We start from the raw sequence: 14,553 nt of genomic DNA, 5'->3' as shown, positions 1-14,553 counted from the left end.
TTCATTGACTGACCTGAGAAAGAGGCTAGTCCCACCTGGCTTGATGATCTTCACCTCAACCTGGCGCACTTTTCCATCTTTGCTAGGGAAGGCCTGTGTAATCAGTCCAAGAGGCCATTCATTCCTAGGTGCTTGGCTGTTCTTAAGGAAAACAACGCTTCCAGGCTGAATGTTTGGCTGAGCGGACTGCCATCTCTTGCGGGCCTGCAGTGTTGGGAGGAATTGTTTCCTCCAGCGGTCCCAGAAGGTGTTAGACAGGTGCTGAACCTGCCGCCACTGGGATTTGTAGAGGTCTGCAACTCCAAACTCACCAGCAGGAGCAGGCACGAAGTTTGCCTTTTGTGTGAGAAGAGCAGCAGGCGTGAGTATGAACGAGTCATCTGGGTCCATTGTCACTGGAACAAGTGGCCTGGCGTTGATGATCGCTGCGACTTCTGCCATAAAGGTCACCAGCACTTCATGGGTGAGATTGTCTTTCAGCCGGAGGAACATTGCATCCAGAATTCTCCTCGCCAGCCCTATCATTCTCTCCCACGATCCACCCCAATGGGATGCATGTGGAGGATTAAAAGACCAGGTGCAGCCCTTGTCTGAGAGATAGGTCTTTACGGCAATGCTGTCAATGTTCAAGGTCATCTTCAGTTCCTTACAGGCGCCAATAAAGTTGGTACCGCGGTCAGAACGAATATGTTTGACCAGCCCACGTACTGAAAGGAAGCGCCGTAGCGCATTGATGAAGCTAGAGATGTCGAGGGACTCTATGACTTCAATGTGCACAGCTCTTATGCTCATGCACGTAAAGATCACTGCCCACCTTTTACTTTGAGCAAAGCCGCCTCTGGTCCGGCGTGAGGAGACGTTCCATGGACCGAACACATCAAGACCCACGCTGGAGAACGGCGGGTCTGTCGAAAGACGATCGGCGGGCAGGTTTGCCATCTTCTGGATGCTGAGTGGAGCTCTGAGCCTTCTGCACGTCATGCATTGGTGGATGATGCTGCTTACTCTTTTCTTCCCTACAACTATCCAAAGGCCAGCTGAACGGACCGCCCCCTCTGTGAAGTGACGGCCTTGATGATGGATTTGCTCGTGGTAGTGTCTAATGAGCAAGGTGGCGATGTGGTGTTGGCCGGGGATAATCAGGGGAGTCTTTTCGCTCTGATCGAGATTTCAATGACGAAGGCGGCCTCCAACTCTGAGAAGCCCGTGTGTGTCAATGAACGGGTCCAGATTTCTAAGAGGGCTTGATTTTGGCATCTTTTCCTGTTTTTGAATGCACTTTATCTCCTGGCTATAAACTTCCTGTTGAACTGCTTGGATGATCACAGCCGATGCTTTCTCTGATTCCTCAACTGTTTCAGCTTTGCAGTAATGCCAGCCCTTGCATGCTCCGTTCTCTCTGTGAGCTGTCTTGAAATGACAGGCTATGTGAACGAGGCGAGTGACTGCACGAGTTAATGACTTCCAGGTAGAGAACTTGGCAAAGCGTTGTGAATCCAGTTGTTTGTTTGAGGCTGTAGTGCTTAAGGCAGACACCAGAGGGCGGATGTCTGGGTCTGTGCTCGGGTCAACAAGGTCATAAGTGCTGTCAGAAATGCTGGGCTCCGGCTTGGAGAGAAATTTGGGCCCACTCAACCAATTGGTGTGTTTCAGTTGGCCAGCAGGGATGGAACGTGTTGCGTGATCCGCAGGGTTCAGGTCTGTTGGTACATAGCGCCACTGGTCTGGTCGGCTGGATCTTCGAATGCGTAACACCCGGTTGCTGACATAGACATAAAAGCGCCTGGTCTCATTGCAAATATAGCCCAGGACTACTTTACTGTCCGAGTAGTAGGTTACATCATCAAGCTGTAGATCTAGTTCTGCAGAGACCAGGTCTGCTAACTCGACAGCAAGCACTGCTGCACAGAATTCGAGTCTTGGCACTGTGTGTTCAGGACGGGGGGCCAGCTTGGCTTTGCCCATTACAAATCCAACCTGGTTGTTGCCATTACTGTCTGTCACTTTCAGGTAGCACACAGCACCGATAGCCTTGACTGACGCATCACAAAACACACACAGTTCTCTTCTTACCGCTGCTGATGGTGAAGCTTCTGTGTAGCGCCTTGGGATGGGAAGCTCAGCGAGCTCGGACAGAGAGGCTCTCCATGACGTCCAGGCATCTTCCATGGCTGAAGGTAAGGGCGTGTCCCAGTCACCGTTCTCCGCTGTGAGCTCTCGCAGGATAGCCTTGCCTTGGACCGTGACGGGAGCGACGAATCCAAGTGGGTCGTAGAGGCTATTGATTGTAGACAAAACACCGCGCCGGGTGTAGGGCTTGGCTGCGCTGGAGACATTAAAAAGGAAACAGTCTGTCTTGAGATTCCAGTCAAGCCCGAGGCTGCGCTGCAATGGCAGCTCGTCTGCGCGAGGTCAAGGTCTTTGAGGTCACTCGCGTGGTCACTGGATGGAAAGGCGTCCATGACCTCGTTGTTGTTCGCTGCAATCTTGTGAAGTCTCAGATTTGACTTGGAGAGCACATCCTGTGTCCTTTTTAGCAGGCTGATAGCAGCTTGAACCGTGGGTAGGGACTTCAGTCCATCATCGACATAGAAGTCGTGCAACACGAAGTGCTGCACATCTGGGTCGACATGGAACTCGTTGCCTTGGACCGACTTGTGTAGACCGTGAATAGCCACTGCAGGTGAAGGGCTGTTGCCGAAAATGTGGACGTTCATGCGGTAATCCACGATGGCTTTGGAGAGGTCGTTGTTCTGGAACCAGAGAAAACGCAAGAAGTTACGGTCTTTTTCTCTTACCCGGAAGCAATAGAACATCTGCTCTATGTCGGCTGTGATGGCGATGGCCTCTCTTCTGAACCGGATCAGCACTCCCTGAAGTGTGTTATTCAGGTCAGGTCCCGTTAACAGCACGTTGTTGAGTGACATGCCGTCGTATTGGGCACTGGAATCGAACACAACACGGATTTTTTTAGGTTTCTTTGGATGATACACCCCGAACGTTGGTAAGTACCACTTTTCTTCACCCGGGCTGAGCGGGGGGGGCTAACTCTGCATGACCGTTCCGAAACATGTTGTCCATGAAGGCAAGAAAGTGGTCTCTCATCCCAGGCTTTTTCTCAAAGTTACGCTTGAGAGACATGAGACGCCTCAGCGCCTGTGGCCTGTTGTCAGGGAGCCGTGGGCGTGGGCTCTTGAAAGGTAATGGTGCCACCCAACTGTTGTTTGAGTCTTTTTGCAGACCTCCATCCATTATCTCCATGAACAATGAATCTTGAATGGAGGGAGCTACCTGGTTGTCATCCCTGGTCCGCTTGAACACCGTGCATCCAAGGTGGTTGGTTTCACAGGTAGGCTGGTCCTCAGGATACGCTGGAGGTTCGCTGGTGGCCTGGGTGTCGCTGAACCTCTCCTTCACGTGGAACACGTTGGGGCACGTATCAAAGAGAGTGGGCCGCCGCAGCTCTGTGGTGTTTGTGTGGAATGTGCTAATTGTCAGTGGCTTGTGAACATTACCTAGGCACACATTTCCAACAATGACCCACCCCAGGTCTAACTTCTGCGCGTAAGGCAGGTTGTGAGGGCCATTCACCTGTTTGCGGACTTTATGCACTCTGATAATGTCCCGTCCTAAGAGAAGCATAATAGGAGCTTGCGGGTCAATGTCTGGGATGAGGTGTGCTACTGACCTTAGATGATCATGATGAAGAGCTACTTCAGGGGTTGGAATCTCTTCTCTGTTGTTCGGTATGTCGTTACATTCTATGAGGCTTGGCAACGGGACGCAAACAGTTCCATCCAGAGACTCCACTTCATAGCCACTGGCCCTCCTACCTGCTGATTGCTTCACTCCAGCACATGTTCTCAGTGTGTACGGTGCGCTTGGACTTTGGTCGTTGAACATGTCGAAGAACTGTGAGCGAACCAGCGACCTGTTGCTCTGCTCGTCCATGATCGCATACAATTTTACAGCTTTTTCTCTGTGGCCAGTTGGGAACACTTTGATGAGGCATATTTTTGAGCAGGAGCGGTCTGTGAGTTCGCCTCCACAGACTTTCGTGCATTTGTTGGTGATCTGAGACTGCGATGAAGCTGCATCTTCCTCCCCGCCGTGCTCAGAAGCAGGGCCAGCCTCCTGCTGCCAGGGTGCGGGCCCGGGGTGAAGCGCTGTGTTGTGCCTATCGCTCTTACATTCCAAACACTGGACATTGAGTCTGCAGTTCTTTGCTATGTGAGACGAGGAAGAAAGACATTTAAAGCACACATTGTTTTCTTTGAGGAGTGTTTTGCGCTCATCAATGGTCTTCTCCCTGAATGCTCGACACTTACGGAGAGGATGGGGCTTTTTATGCAACAGACACAGTTTGTCGCTGTCGTCGGATTTTGTTGGAGGCTCACCCGTGTCAGACGTGGCTCTGGGTGACACCTCTGTCTTGTGGACGGAGACTTCCCGCTGTCTGTTCGGCTTCCATGCTGTCTTCTCTGTCCTGGGGGCCGTGTCTGGATTGCCGATGAGGCTGAAGCTTGGATCATTTGCAATGCGAGCCTGCTGGCTGACAAAATCGACAAAGAAACCAAAGGGAGGATAGTTTACCTTGTTTTGACTCTTGTAGGCTGCACCAGCTATCACCCACTTGTCCTGGAGACGAGACGGGAGTTTCTGTACAATTGGGTTGACGCCTCTCGCCGTGTCAAGGAAAGCCAGGCCTGGTAAGTCTCCTTCAGCCTTGGCGGCCTGCAGTTCCATCAGTAGATCACCCAGCTTTGTCAGCTTAGGTCCATCTCGGTTTATTATTTTTGGAAAACTGTCAATGCGTTTGAACAGAGCATTTTCTATTGCTTCAGCTGAGCCATATGTTAGCTCGAGCCTTTCCCATGCCATGGCCAGTCCTGCTTCTGGCCGGTTGATGTGTATTGCTCTTATCTGCTCAATATGCTCTGCTGACTCCTTCCCGAGCCACTTTAGCAGAAGATCCATCTCCTCACTCGGTGTCAGGTTTAAGCCGCTGATGGTAGTCAAAAAGGAACGCCTCCATGCTCTGTAGTTTTGGGGTTTGTCATTGAATTGAAGCAAGCCTGTAGCTACAAGCTCACGGCGGGCTAGATACCTGACAAAGTCATTTATGTGTGAGCTGCCATCATGGAAGTCTGGCAGTATGGCATGGCGTGCAGGAGGAGGCTGGGTGAGGTGGTTTTGTGGTCTGAAGTGGTGTGTAGGAGAAGCACTGGGACTGACTTCAGGCTTTAATGGAGGAGGTGACACGTTATGATTAGGAACCGGCCCTGTCTTTGCTTGCATGTCACCACTTTTACATGACTCAAATTCTGAATCCCTTTCTTTTAGTTGATCAAGCACATACTGCTTTGTGCGTTGTGAGGCTTCTAAAGGAACAGAGTCTATGTTCAGGTCACAACTATGTCTCTCACTTTTTGCATCAGCAGCAGCTTCAAGTGTATCTGCTTCGGCAACGGCTGCTGCAGCCTCTTTTTTATGTTTTAGCATTTGTATAGACACTTCCAACTTAGCTTGTTGTAGCCTCAGATTAGCTTCCTCTTCAGCAAAGCATAGGCGTGCCTTTGCTGCTTCGGCTCTAGCCCTAGCTCTGACTGCTGCAGACTCAGCTGAAGATGAGCTGGATCTCACTGAACAGCATACCTCTGAGCGTGTCCTTAACGATGCGCTGTGTGGGATCTCCTTTGTTGCTGTACTTCTATGCGAACTCTCCCCTGTAGCTTGTAGCTCCGTGGCGCGCGCTGCTCCAGTAGCGCTTGGCCGTAGAGAATGGTCCGTTGAGCGTGGCGACGACATGTCGGCTAGCTTCCAACTCGCTCCGATTTATCTTGTTTGCTTGATAGCCGTCGTTTCACTGTGCCGTCCTCGATATGTCTATTAATATCCTGACGGCCAGCTAAACTTTTTCCCCACACCAAGACTCTGAAGATTCGTTCTAGTTCGTTCCACAGGTTTATTGGAGTTAGAGAAAAGGTGAAAGTGCAACATACAAACAGCAAGACGAATCAGCGCCATGCTATTCAACCTCGACCACACATGGATAAAGGCTCTTCAAACATAAAAATGACTTCGAAAAAATAATAAATATCTCCACACAATCTCAAAAACCAAGTATACATACCGACGATGCTTTGCCAGACACAAGATGCTGAGAGATGCGATAGGATATGCATGAATCTAAAACAAATCGCCGAAATACGTGAGTTGAGCGCTTACTTCCTAACTACGGGTCAAGTCATAGGACATTTTTCAACAACGCGATCTCGCGTGAACATGACCAAAATAGAAACACCTTAGGAATCTGCATTGACAGCCAAAAGTAAAACATATTTAACTTCTGAAAATTAGCTTAATGATATTTTTCCACTCATAACAAAACAGACGCATTTCTTTAAACCAAAAATAAAATATTTTAGAATGTAAAAATGGCAAGGTGGTTAAATCATTAATAAACTTCAAATAAGTTGTTTTAGTCCCCAAAGAGGCAACATTGACATGTAGCATCTTTTTTTAAACAAATATATAACAACTAACAATTAAAAATAAAATTAGAGATTTTTTTGCGGTCTCTAGATCGTTGTCACACATGCTATGTTCATACGTTCAGCCAATATACTGATGTAATTTCATATCAGGGTTTTCGCACAAGCTGATTTAAAAAACATCTGTACCAACACTGAGGGGGGCGACCACAACGCTGTCGTTACCCGTAAGTTTATTATCTTTAAATGCACCGCGGCATGGCTGAGGTGCTCTGCTCTCAGCCGTGGGGCGGTAGCATTCGTTGATCTGCTGCCGTGAACTCCGGACTTCGGTCCCACTGTGGTGATGTTGAATCGTACTGCCAGGTTAAAGCCTCTGGTCAGCTTGGCCTCGCCTGTCCGACCTCCTGCAACACAAACTCTTCCACCAGCCACAATACGGATTTGTGGCGGAGTGTGCAATGCAATAACTTTGTTTTTGTTTTTTTGTTAACACAAAATAAAATGTCTTCACCAAAGTCCAGGTGGTTCAACAAAGGAAAGTAGCGTCTTTAATAACTGCTGGGAGTGGAAAAACACACAGCAGACCTGCAGCCAAGTGTCTTACACTAAAAGAGATGGTTTCAGACAAATCAAGGAACTTGATTCATCACCTTCATGGGTTTATGAGGTCAGCAAAGGCCTCTTAATGTTGACACATGTTTAGGTTGTGACACAAGATAAAACTAGGATGTAAGTAGACCTTTCCAGCCTTTAATAACCGTAATTTTATCCAAACATCTAAGCAGAATGTTCTTTAAAGCATGTAGCGCCCCATTACACGTTTACTACTTGTTCCCAGCTATTTATAATATTTACAAAAGCCTTAAACCAGCAATAAACTGTGACGGTACTTACATCCGTTTGTGTTTATCTTTAGCCGGATAAGGCCATTGAGGCTTATGAGGAAGCTCTGAAGATAAACCCCAAAGATGGTGCCCTAGCTAGCAAAATGGGGAAAGCGCTGATCAAGACTCACTACTACTTCGAGGTAGGATATGTGTCATACACCCACATGTTTTACACACAGATACAGCCGTGCTGATGCATATCTGTTGTAATCATTCCAGGCGATTACTTACTATGAAGCAGCAATACAAAGTAAGCAACAGAACTTCCTACGCTACGACTTGGCTGAGCTTCTGATGAAGATGAAGCAATACGAGCGCAGTGAGAGAGTCCTGCTTGACGCTTTGGCTCATGAGCCAGGTGCGTAAGATACCAAAAATATTTAGAGCACTCCACAGACATGTAAAAAAAAAACATATGAACATACTTGCCAAATGTAAACATGCAAATGAAATGTTTTATCTTGTCTCACAAAAGGTGACATCAAACTGTTTTTCATGATAAATTCCAAATATGTGGTGGAAAAGCAGCTAAATATGCTTTAAGAAATTGTTCGGTTAAAATAATAAGTAACAATATAGTTTAATTTACCAGCACCAAACCCAATGTGTACCTGCTGAATCTTCTTCCTTAATTTATCAAAGTGAACTTCATGCACTAGACCACTAGGAGGTGCTCCTAATTGCTGCCTGTTCCTAGTTGTGCCCATACAATGTTTTTATAGCTTACATCCTACATTGGGGTTTGTGTCGTCATGTGCATACTGTGATTCCTGACATTTGCTTTGTTTTTGTTTGCCGTTGCATTTGCAGTGACTGAGCTGCGTGAACTCTCAGATGACTGTCGTTATCTACTGCTGCTAGCAAAGGTCCAAACTAAAGAAGGAAAGAATGAAGAAGCTTTACTTTCACTTCAGAAAGTGAGTGATGCCAATCATTAAAAAAATGTTGCTTCAATATATTTTTTCACTATTTAAGGATTCGTTTTAATCCAATTCAGGTTATTTATTGCGCACATATTTACAACAGATGTCATCTCATGTTATTTTATAAGAAAAACAGGTGTGACTCAAGTTCAGTCTAAATTCAGTTCATATTAGTCCAAATCATTCCTATGCACCCATATTTTTTTTAACATAACAATGCCTTAAAATTTATAGATTTTATAATGTATTTCCCTTGATGATGTTGAGTGATTTGCTCTTTATAGGCCCGGGATGTCCACGCTAAAGTGCTGAAGCGAATGCAGTTGGAGCAGCCCCATGCTGTCCCGGCACAGAAGCAATTTGCTGCAGAGATCTGTGCGGAGATCGCCAAACACTATACAAGTCAGAGGGGCTATGAGAGAGCGGTCAAATTCTACAAAGAAGCTCTTGTGTATTGTGAGACTGATCGCAAGGTCGGTGCAGCTCAGTCAAAACCGTTCTGTGTGCTTAGTGCAGCTGCAGGCTGTGCTTTGCAGCTATGGGCTTTTTTTTTTTTTTTTTTTTTTTTTAGTGTCCTCACATTTGTTTCTCAAACGATCTGTGATTCAAACAGCCGAAGTTTTTCTTTAAGCTAAAGATCTGATTTATCTTCTCAGTGTTGCTATATGCAGAATCCTGTGGCCTAAAAGCTATGCAGATGACTGTGATCTCTGTTGTTAGGTCATGCTGGAGCTGGCCCGGTTGTACCTCACTCTGGACGAGTTTGACGCCTGCCAGATGCAATGCAATGAGATTCTGAAGGATGACTGTGTCAATGAAGATGCGACTCTGGTTTGTGTCGTCCCATTGCCACCACAGATGTCAGAAGTTATTTTTAAACTAAAGCAAATAAATACATATTTTACCATATATGGTTCTTCCTAGATGATGGCAGACATTCATTTCAAAAAGCAGGATTACGATCTGGCATTTAAACATTGTAAGCAACTCCTGACACACAAACCAGGTAATTACTTTTCACTGACGGATATATAAATAGTAACTAGTAATTTTTCCTAACTGCAACCAAGCTGGTTTTCTCCAGACAACTACCCAACTCTATCACATTTCATCGACTTGTGGAGGAGAGCCGGCAAGCTGGAGGAAATCCCAGATTTTCTTGAAAAAGCCGAGAAACATTCTTCCCGAGTGAAATTGGACCCAGGCTTTAACTACTGCAAGGGGCTTTATCTGTGGTAAGTTTGGTCAATTTTGTGGTGACATTTTTCTTTCTAGCTTCGGGTCTAACCTTTATGCCTTTTGCGCAGGTACACGGGCGAAGCGAATGATGCTCTGCGGCACTTCAATAGGGCTCGGAAAGATACCGACTGGGGTCAGAATGCTGTGTATAACATGATTGAAATCTTGCTAAACCCAGACAACGACACAATCGGAGGAGAAGTGTTTGAGAGTTTAGAAGGTGATATTGGGTGAGTTTCTCGCCAGCTGAGTACTCGACAACCTAGAGCTGCATCGCAGTAAATGAGAATGCAATATACTGGTTAATTTATTTTTAGCAATTCGATTAAAAATGTGAACATACATTTATAAATATTTCATTTTGGATGTTCGGGACTTACAGTTCATGAGAACCCAAAAAGGAGTTTCAGTTCAAAAGAGTCAACTTATGGGAAAATATGTCTGCATATGTACTTAATACCTGGTCAGGGCTCCTTTGAATGAATTATTGACTCTAGTTGCAGTTCACATCTTGTGAATTTCACCCAAAGGCTTCAGTGGGCTATGCTTCACAATTCTCTCAATGCTGCGGTTATTTTTGATGCTTATACAGACATGTCTGACAGTTTACCTTCCAGCCAACTTTCTATTAGTGTAGTTGGATACAGCACTCTGTAACCAGCCAGCTTTATTTTTGGTAATAGCGTTTTGTGGCTCCCCATTGTTGAGGGTGATGTTTATGACAAGGCAAGGCAAATTTATTTGTATAGCACATTTCAGTACAGAGACGATGCAAAGTGCTTTACATGAATAAAATATAGGAAGATAAAACTGAATAAAAGCAAGTAGGAATAAAATGTAGAAACAAAATAGAACGTGGAAAAATAGAAACTAAAAGCAAACATTAAAAACAGTTGGACTACAAAGCGGAGCTAATGATGTTTCAGTAAAACAGTTTAACTAGAACAGTTGAAGGCAATCCTAAACAAATTTTTTAATCTTGATTTAAAAGACACACGGGCTGGACGAAGGTCAGCTGAGACACACCTTGGGGGAGATGAACCTACATATGAGTTTCACTCTTGGAACTGAATTACTAAAATAAATACATTTTAAATTGTATTGTAATTTATTGAGATGCGCCTGCAGGTATTGTTAGACCTGAACATTCTGGGCTTAAGTTTATATAAAGAGAGAAAGAAAAAACAAGTTTCAGAATTTTACGTCAGAAGAATACAACAAAGCCGGGGATGTTTTTGTTTTTTTTCACATGCCCTGTCTCAGCATTTTAGCTGGTTGCCTACATGTGTCAAGATGGCTTTACTCTACAAAAAAAGATATCTACAGATGGGATCCTAGTTTTATGACTGACTTTATTGATCAAAACTCCATCTGGCATCAAAGTAGAGAGGTCACATCAGTGAAAAAGGAACATGTATTTGCTTGACTTTTGTCCATGTTGATTAGGGTGCTATTGTGGGTAGATGTTTGTGAACGTGTGTAGAGCATGTGTTTGTGTGAATTTGTTTCCCTGAGGTGATAACTTATTAGAGTGGTAAGCCCACCTTACCCTAATTCCCCTAAATGGACCATAAGGAGAAAGCTACTGTTGAAAGACGGTCTTAAGAAGTGGTGTTTTGCAGTTTGCTACGAGCAATGCAGCACACATATGGAAGAGGAAGTTCTTGGCAGAGAAGACCTGAATGAAACTTTCTGGCCTTTATCCAAAAAGGTTATTTATGTCTGAAAAAACTAACATGGCACTAACCACACCATCCCCATTGTGAAACAAGGTGATGGAAGCATCATCCTGTGGGGATCCATCTCTTCAACAAGCAATCATTTATTTCAGTCTTGTATTTCTGTAGCCTTTTCCACATCTACAACAACGAAGCCCAAAGTGCATAACAAGATCAATATTTGACAAGAGAAACATGCGGGGACATAAAAGAAAACATAAAAGCAGGTTGAAAACAAGGTAGCTGAAACCAAATAGATTAAACTAGGTAGATACAACAAAAAAGGGCCACCACAGTTTTAAGAATTAAACGTCCGCCTGAATAAATGAGTCTTTTAGTTTTTATTTAAAAAGGCTAAGTTTAGTTATAGATTAGAGATCCACTGGAAGCTGATTGCAGAGTCCAGGTGTTGCCACAGAAAAAGCTTCTTCACCCCAACGTTTGTACCTTGTCTGTGAGTAAATGTTGTCTGTCTGACCTAAAGGACCTGGTATGAATAGAAACGCACAATACTTCTAAATAATAGATAAAGGCAGTTAAGAGCTTTAAAAACATAAAATAGTTTCAAATCTATGCCCTGCGATAGACTGGGGACCTGTCCAGGGTGTACCCCGCCTCTCGCCCAGTGACAGCTGGAGATAGGCATCAGCACCCTCGCGACCCCAACAGGGATAAGCATGTTGGAAGATGGATGTATGGAGTTTAAAATCTATTCCAAAATGGACGGTAAGCCAATGTAGTGAAAATAAAACAGTCGTAATGTGTTCCCGTCTGGGAGTGCGAGTTAAAAGGTGAGCTGCTGTGTTCTGAAGAAATCGGAAGTGACTAAGGGACGACTGACAGACGCCGCAATAGAGCGATGCAATATCCGATTCTGGGACAGATAAAAGTATGAATAGCTTCTCCAGGTCACAACAGTTTAAAACAAAAGTGCAGTCAATGAGACAATGTTGTAGATTCTGCTATTAAAACTAAATGAATCTGCAAATCACCCGCAAAGCAATTGATTTTGATATTATCCTGGATTACAATAGATCCAAGTGACAACATAGCAGAGGGCCTAAAATGGAACGTTGTGGCACCCCACACAAACGAGGAGCAGTAGAGGAGGAGAAGGTTCTCTTAAAGTGTATGAAAGACTTGATACTAAAGTAGAAAAGTATCTTCCTGCAAGAAAACAACTCGAAACATACTGCAAGAGCTACAATATCAGGGTTTAGATCAAAGGAGATTAATGTGTTAGAATAACTCAGTCAATCTTTAGCCTACAACCAACGTATTGTCACATATATTTTAATTACTTCAGTTTGTATTCTTTGAGCAACTTTTTGGCTACTTTTTTCCTTCCTATTTCTTTGCTAAGGTATTTTTACTGAACGCCAAAAGCTTCATGCAGAACAATTGGTACAACCTGCTGATATCATTTAAGTAGGAAATTGTTTTAAAACTATGTAATTATATGAAAATATAAGATGTCTAGTCTGTTTAAGGAGCCTTGCAGTGTCTGTGGTACAATGTGTGTTTCTGTCTGACCGTTTACAGGCTTTATTTCATCGCTAAAATGACTCCACTTTGTCTCCTCAGCAACTCCACAGAAAAGCAAGAGTCCGAGCAGGATGCTGTGAGAACCGCAGAGAAGCTTCTCAAGGAGATAAAGCCTCAGACACCAGGCGGACACGTACAGCTCCGCATCCTGGAGAACTACTGCTTGCTGTCTACTAAACAGAAGGCCAATATAGAGAAAGCCCTTAGTGTGTTCACAGAGATCGCAACCAATGAGGTAAGTAAACTCCAGATGGTGCACGACATCATTCCTTCTTGTGCAAATATACCCACACTGGGAGCTTTGCAAATTTTTTTCAAACTGTCTCCTAATATTATTGATTGCAGCTTAGTTTAATATTATATCGGCCTTGATTTTTCCATGTCTAATTATTAACAAGCTCATAGGTGATCTCTGTAAAGTGGTGGCGTGGTTTTTCAGGCTTCATCTTGTCTTCCCCTGTCTTTTATTGTGGAATTCAGAAAGATCACGTTCCAGCTTTGCTTGCCATGGCAACGGCATACATGATGCTGAAACAGACTGCCCGAGCCAGGAACCAGCTCAAACGCATAGCCAAGATGAACTGGAACGTTGCTGACGCCGACGAGTTTGAGAAGAGCTGGCTGCTCCTGGCAGATATTTACATCCACTCAGGGAAGTACGACATGGCCGGGGACCTTCTGAAAAGATGCCTCAATCACAACAAGGTGGGCTTGAACATGTTGTTACTCTTTAAGTAAGACATTAATAAAGCCTTCTTCAGACACTTAGACAAAAAAAACGTGTTTGTCTGATAATCTAAAAACGTGCGTACCTTTTTCCCAGTCATGCTGCAAAGCTTATGAGTATCAAGGCTACATAATGGAAAAAGACCAGGCGTACCGCGATGCAGCTCTCAACTACGAAATGGCTTGGAAATATGGAAATCAGAAAAACCCAGCAATTGGTATGTGAAGCAGAATCAGATGTCCTGTTCTGCTCATAAGAGGGTCGGGAGAAAGTTGCATTTCTAACATCTACCGTCTGCTTTTCGTTTAGGATACAAGCTTGCTTTTAACTACTTGAAAGCAAAGAGGCACGTTGATGCCATAGATGTGTGTCATAAGGTGAGGCATCTGAAAACAAGCGATTGGTTTAATAGCTTGGGTGTGGTTTTACGGTTTGATGCAGCTGCTTTTCTTTCCACAGGTTCTTGCTGCTCATCCAGATTATCCAAAAATGAGGAAGGAAATCCTGGACAAAGCTCGGGCTGGCTTGAGATCATAAAGTTTATTGTAAATGTGCGGGTGCCTAAGAGCAAGAGAGAGGGAGAAAGATGGTTAGTTTTACTGTTAAGATGAAAATGTAGTTATTTGTTCTATACCTTTGAAAAGACCCTAAAAAACATGGCTTTGTAGATTTGTCTAAGCAAATAAAAAGTTGGTTCTTGACTTTGGGGCATGTGTATGACTGAAAACTGAAAGCTCTGGAGAGAATAGAATAACCCTGTATTGTCCCACAGTAGGGAAATCAAGGTACATCGACCACATGTAAGGAAAAACGTCCACAAGAGAAACAAAAGACTTTACAGTTAATGAAAATGGGATGGTCAGATTAAAGCAGCACTGTGTAAATTGTGACCCAAGTATTACCTTAATTTGAGATATATTAAATTATTTTTCAAGTCAATATACATACATCACTTGGCACAATCTGCCTATATAACTTGAAAGGGTCGGATCCGTCGCTCTAGGTCACATGACCCAT

General features: G+C 44.4%; 1 protein-coding gene across 4 annotated transcripts in view; it reads left to right on the top strand.

Annotated features, from left to right (window-relative positions):
• Positions 1-14,237, top strand: part of ttc21b (tetratricopeptide repeat domain 21B) — a 54,933-nt gene extending 40,696 nt beyond the window's left edge. For all 4 annotated transcript variants that reach the window (XM_036139393.1, XM_036139394.1, XM_036139391.1 and 1 more), the window contains 13 exons: positions 7,414-7,524; positions 7,604-7,742; positions 8,195-8,301; positions 8,592-8,780; positions 9,028-9,138; positions 9,232-9,313; positions 9,392-9,542; positions 9,615-9,776; positions 12,849-13,044; positions 13,290-13,514; positions 13,633-13,753; positions 13,846-13,913; positions 13,996-14,237. In XM_036139393.1, coding sequence (XP_035995286.1) covers positions 7,414-7,524; positions 7,604-7,742; positions 8,195-8,301; positions 8,592-8,780; positions 9,028-9,138; positions 9,232-9,313; positions 9,392-9,542; positions 9,615-9,776; positions 12,849-13,044; positions 13,290-13,514; positions 13,633-13,753; positions 13,846-13,913; positions 13,996-14,073 — 1,740 coding nt within the window. In that variant the 3' untranslated portion in view covers positions 14,074-14,237. The remainder of the gene's footprint in view (positions 1-7,413; positions 7,525-7,603; positions 7,743-8,194; positions 8,302-8,591; positions 8,781-9,027; positions 9,139-9,231; positions 9,314-9,391; positions 9,543-9,614; positions 9,777-12,848; positions 13,045-13,289; positions 13,515-13,632; positions 13,754-13,845; positions 13,914-13,995) is intronic.
• The last annotated feature ends 316 nt before the right edge of the window (positions 14,238-14,553 follow it).

The sequence above is a fragment of the Fundulus heteroclitus genome, chromosome 7 (assembly GCF_011125445.2).
Source record: "Fundulus heteroclitus isolate FHET01 chromosome 7, MU-UCD_Fhet_4.1, whole genome shotgun sequence".
In the NCBI taxonomy this organism is placed as follows: domain Eukaryota; kingdom Metazoa; phylum Chordata; class Actinopteri; order Cyprinodontiformes; family Fundulidae; genus Fundulus; species Fundulus heteroclitus.
Note: the sequence above shows the minus strand (reverse complement) of the source record. Positions and strands in the feature narration are given on the sequence as shown.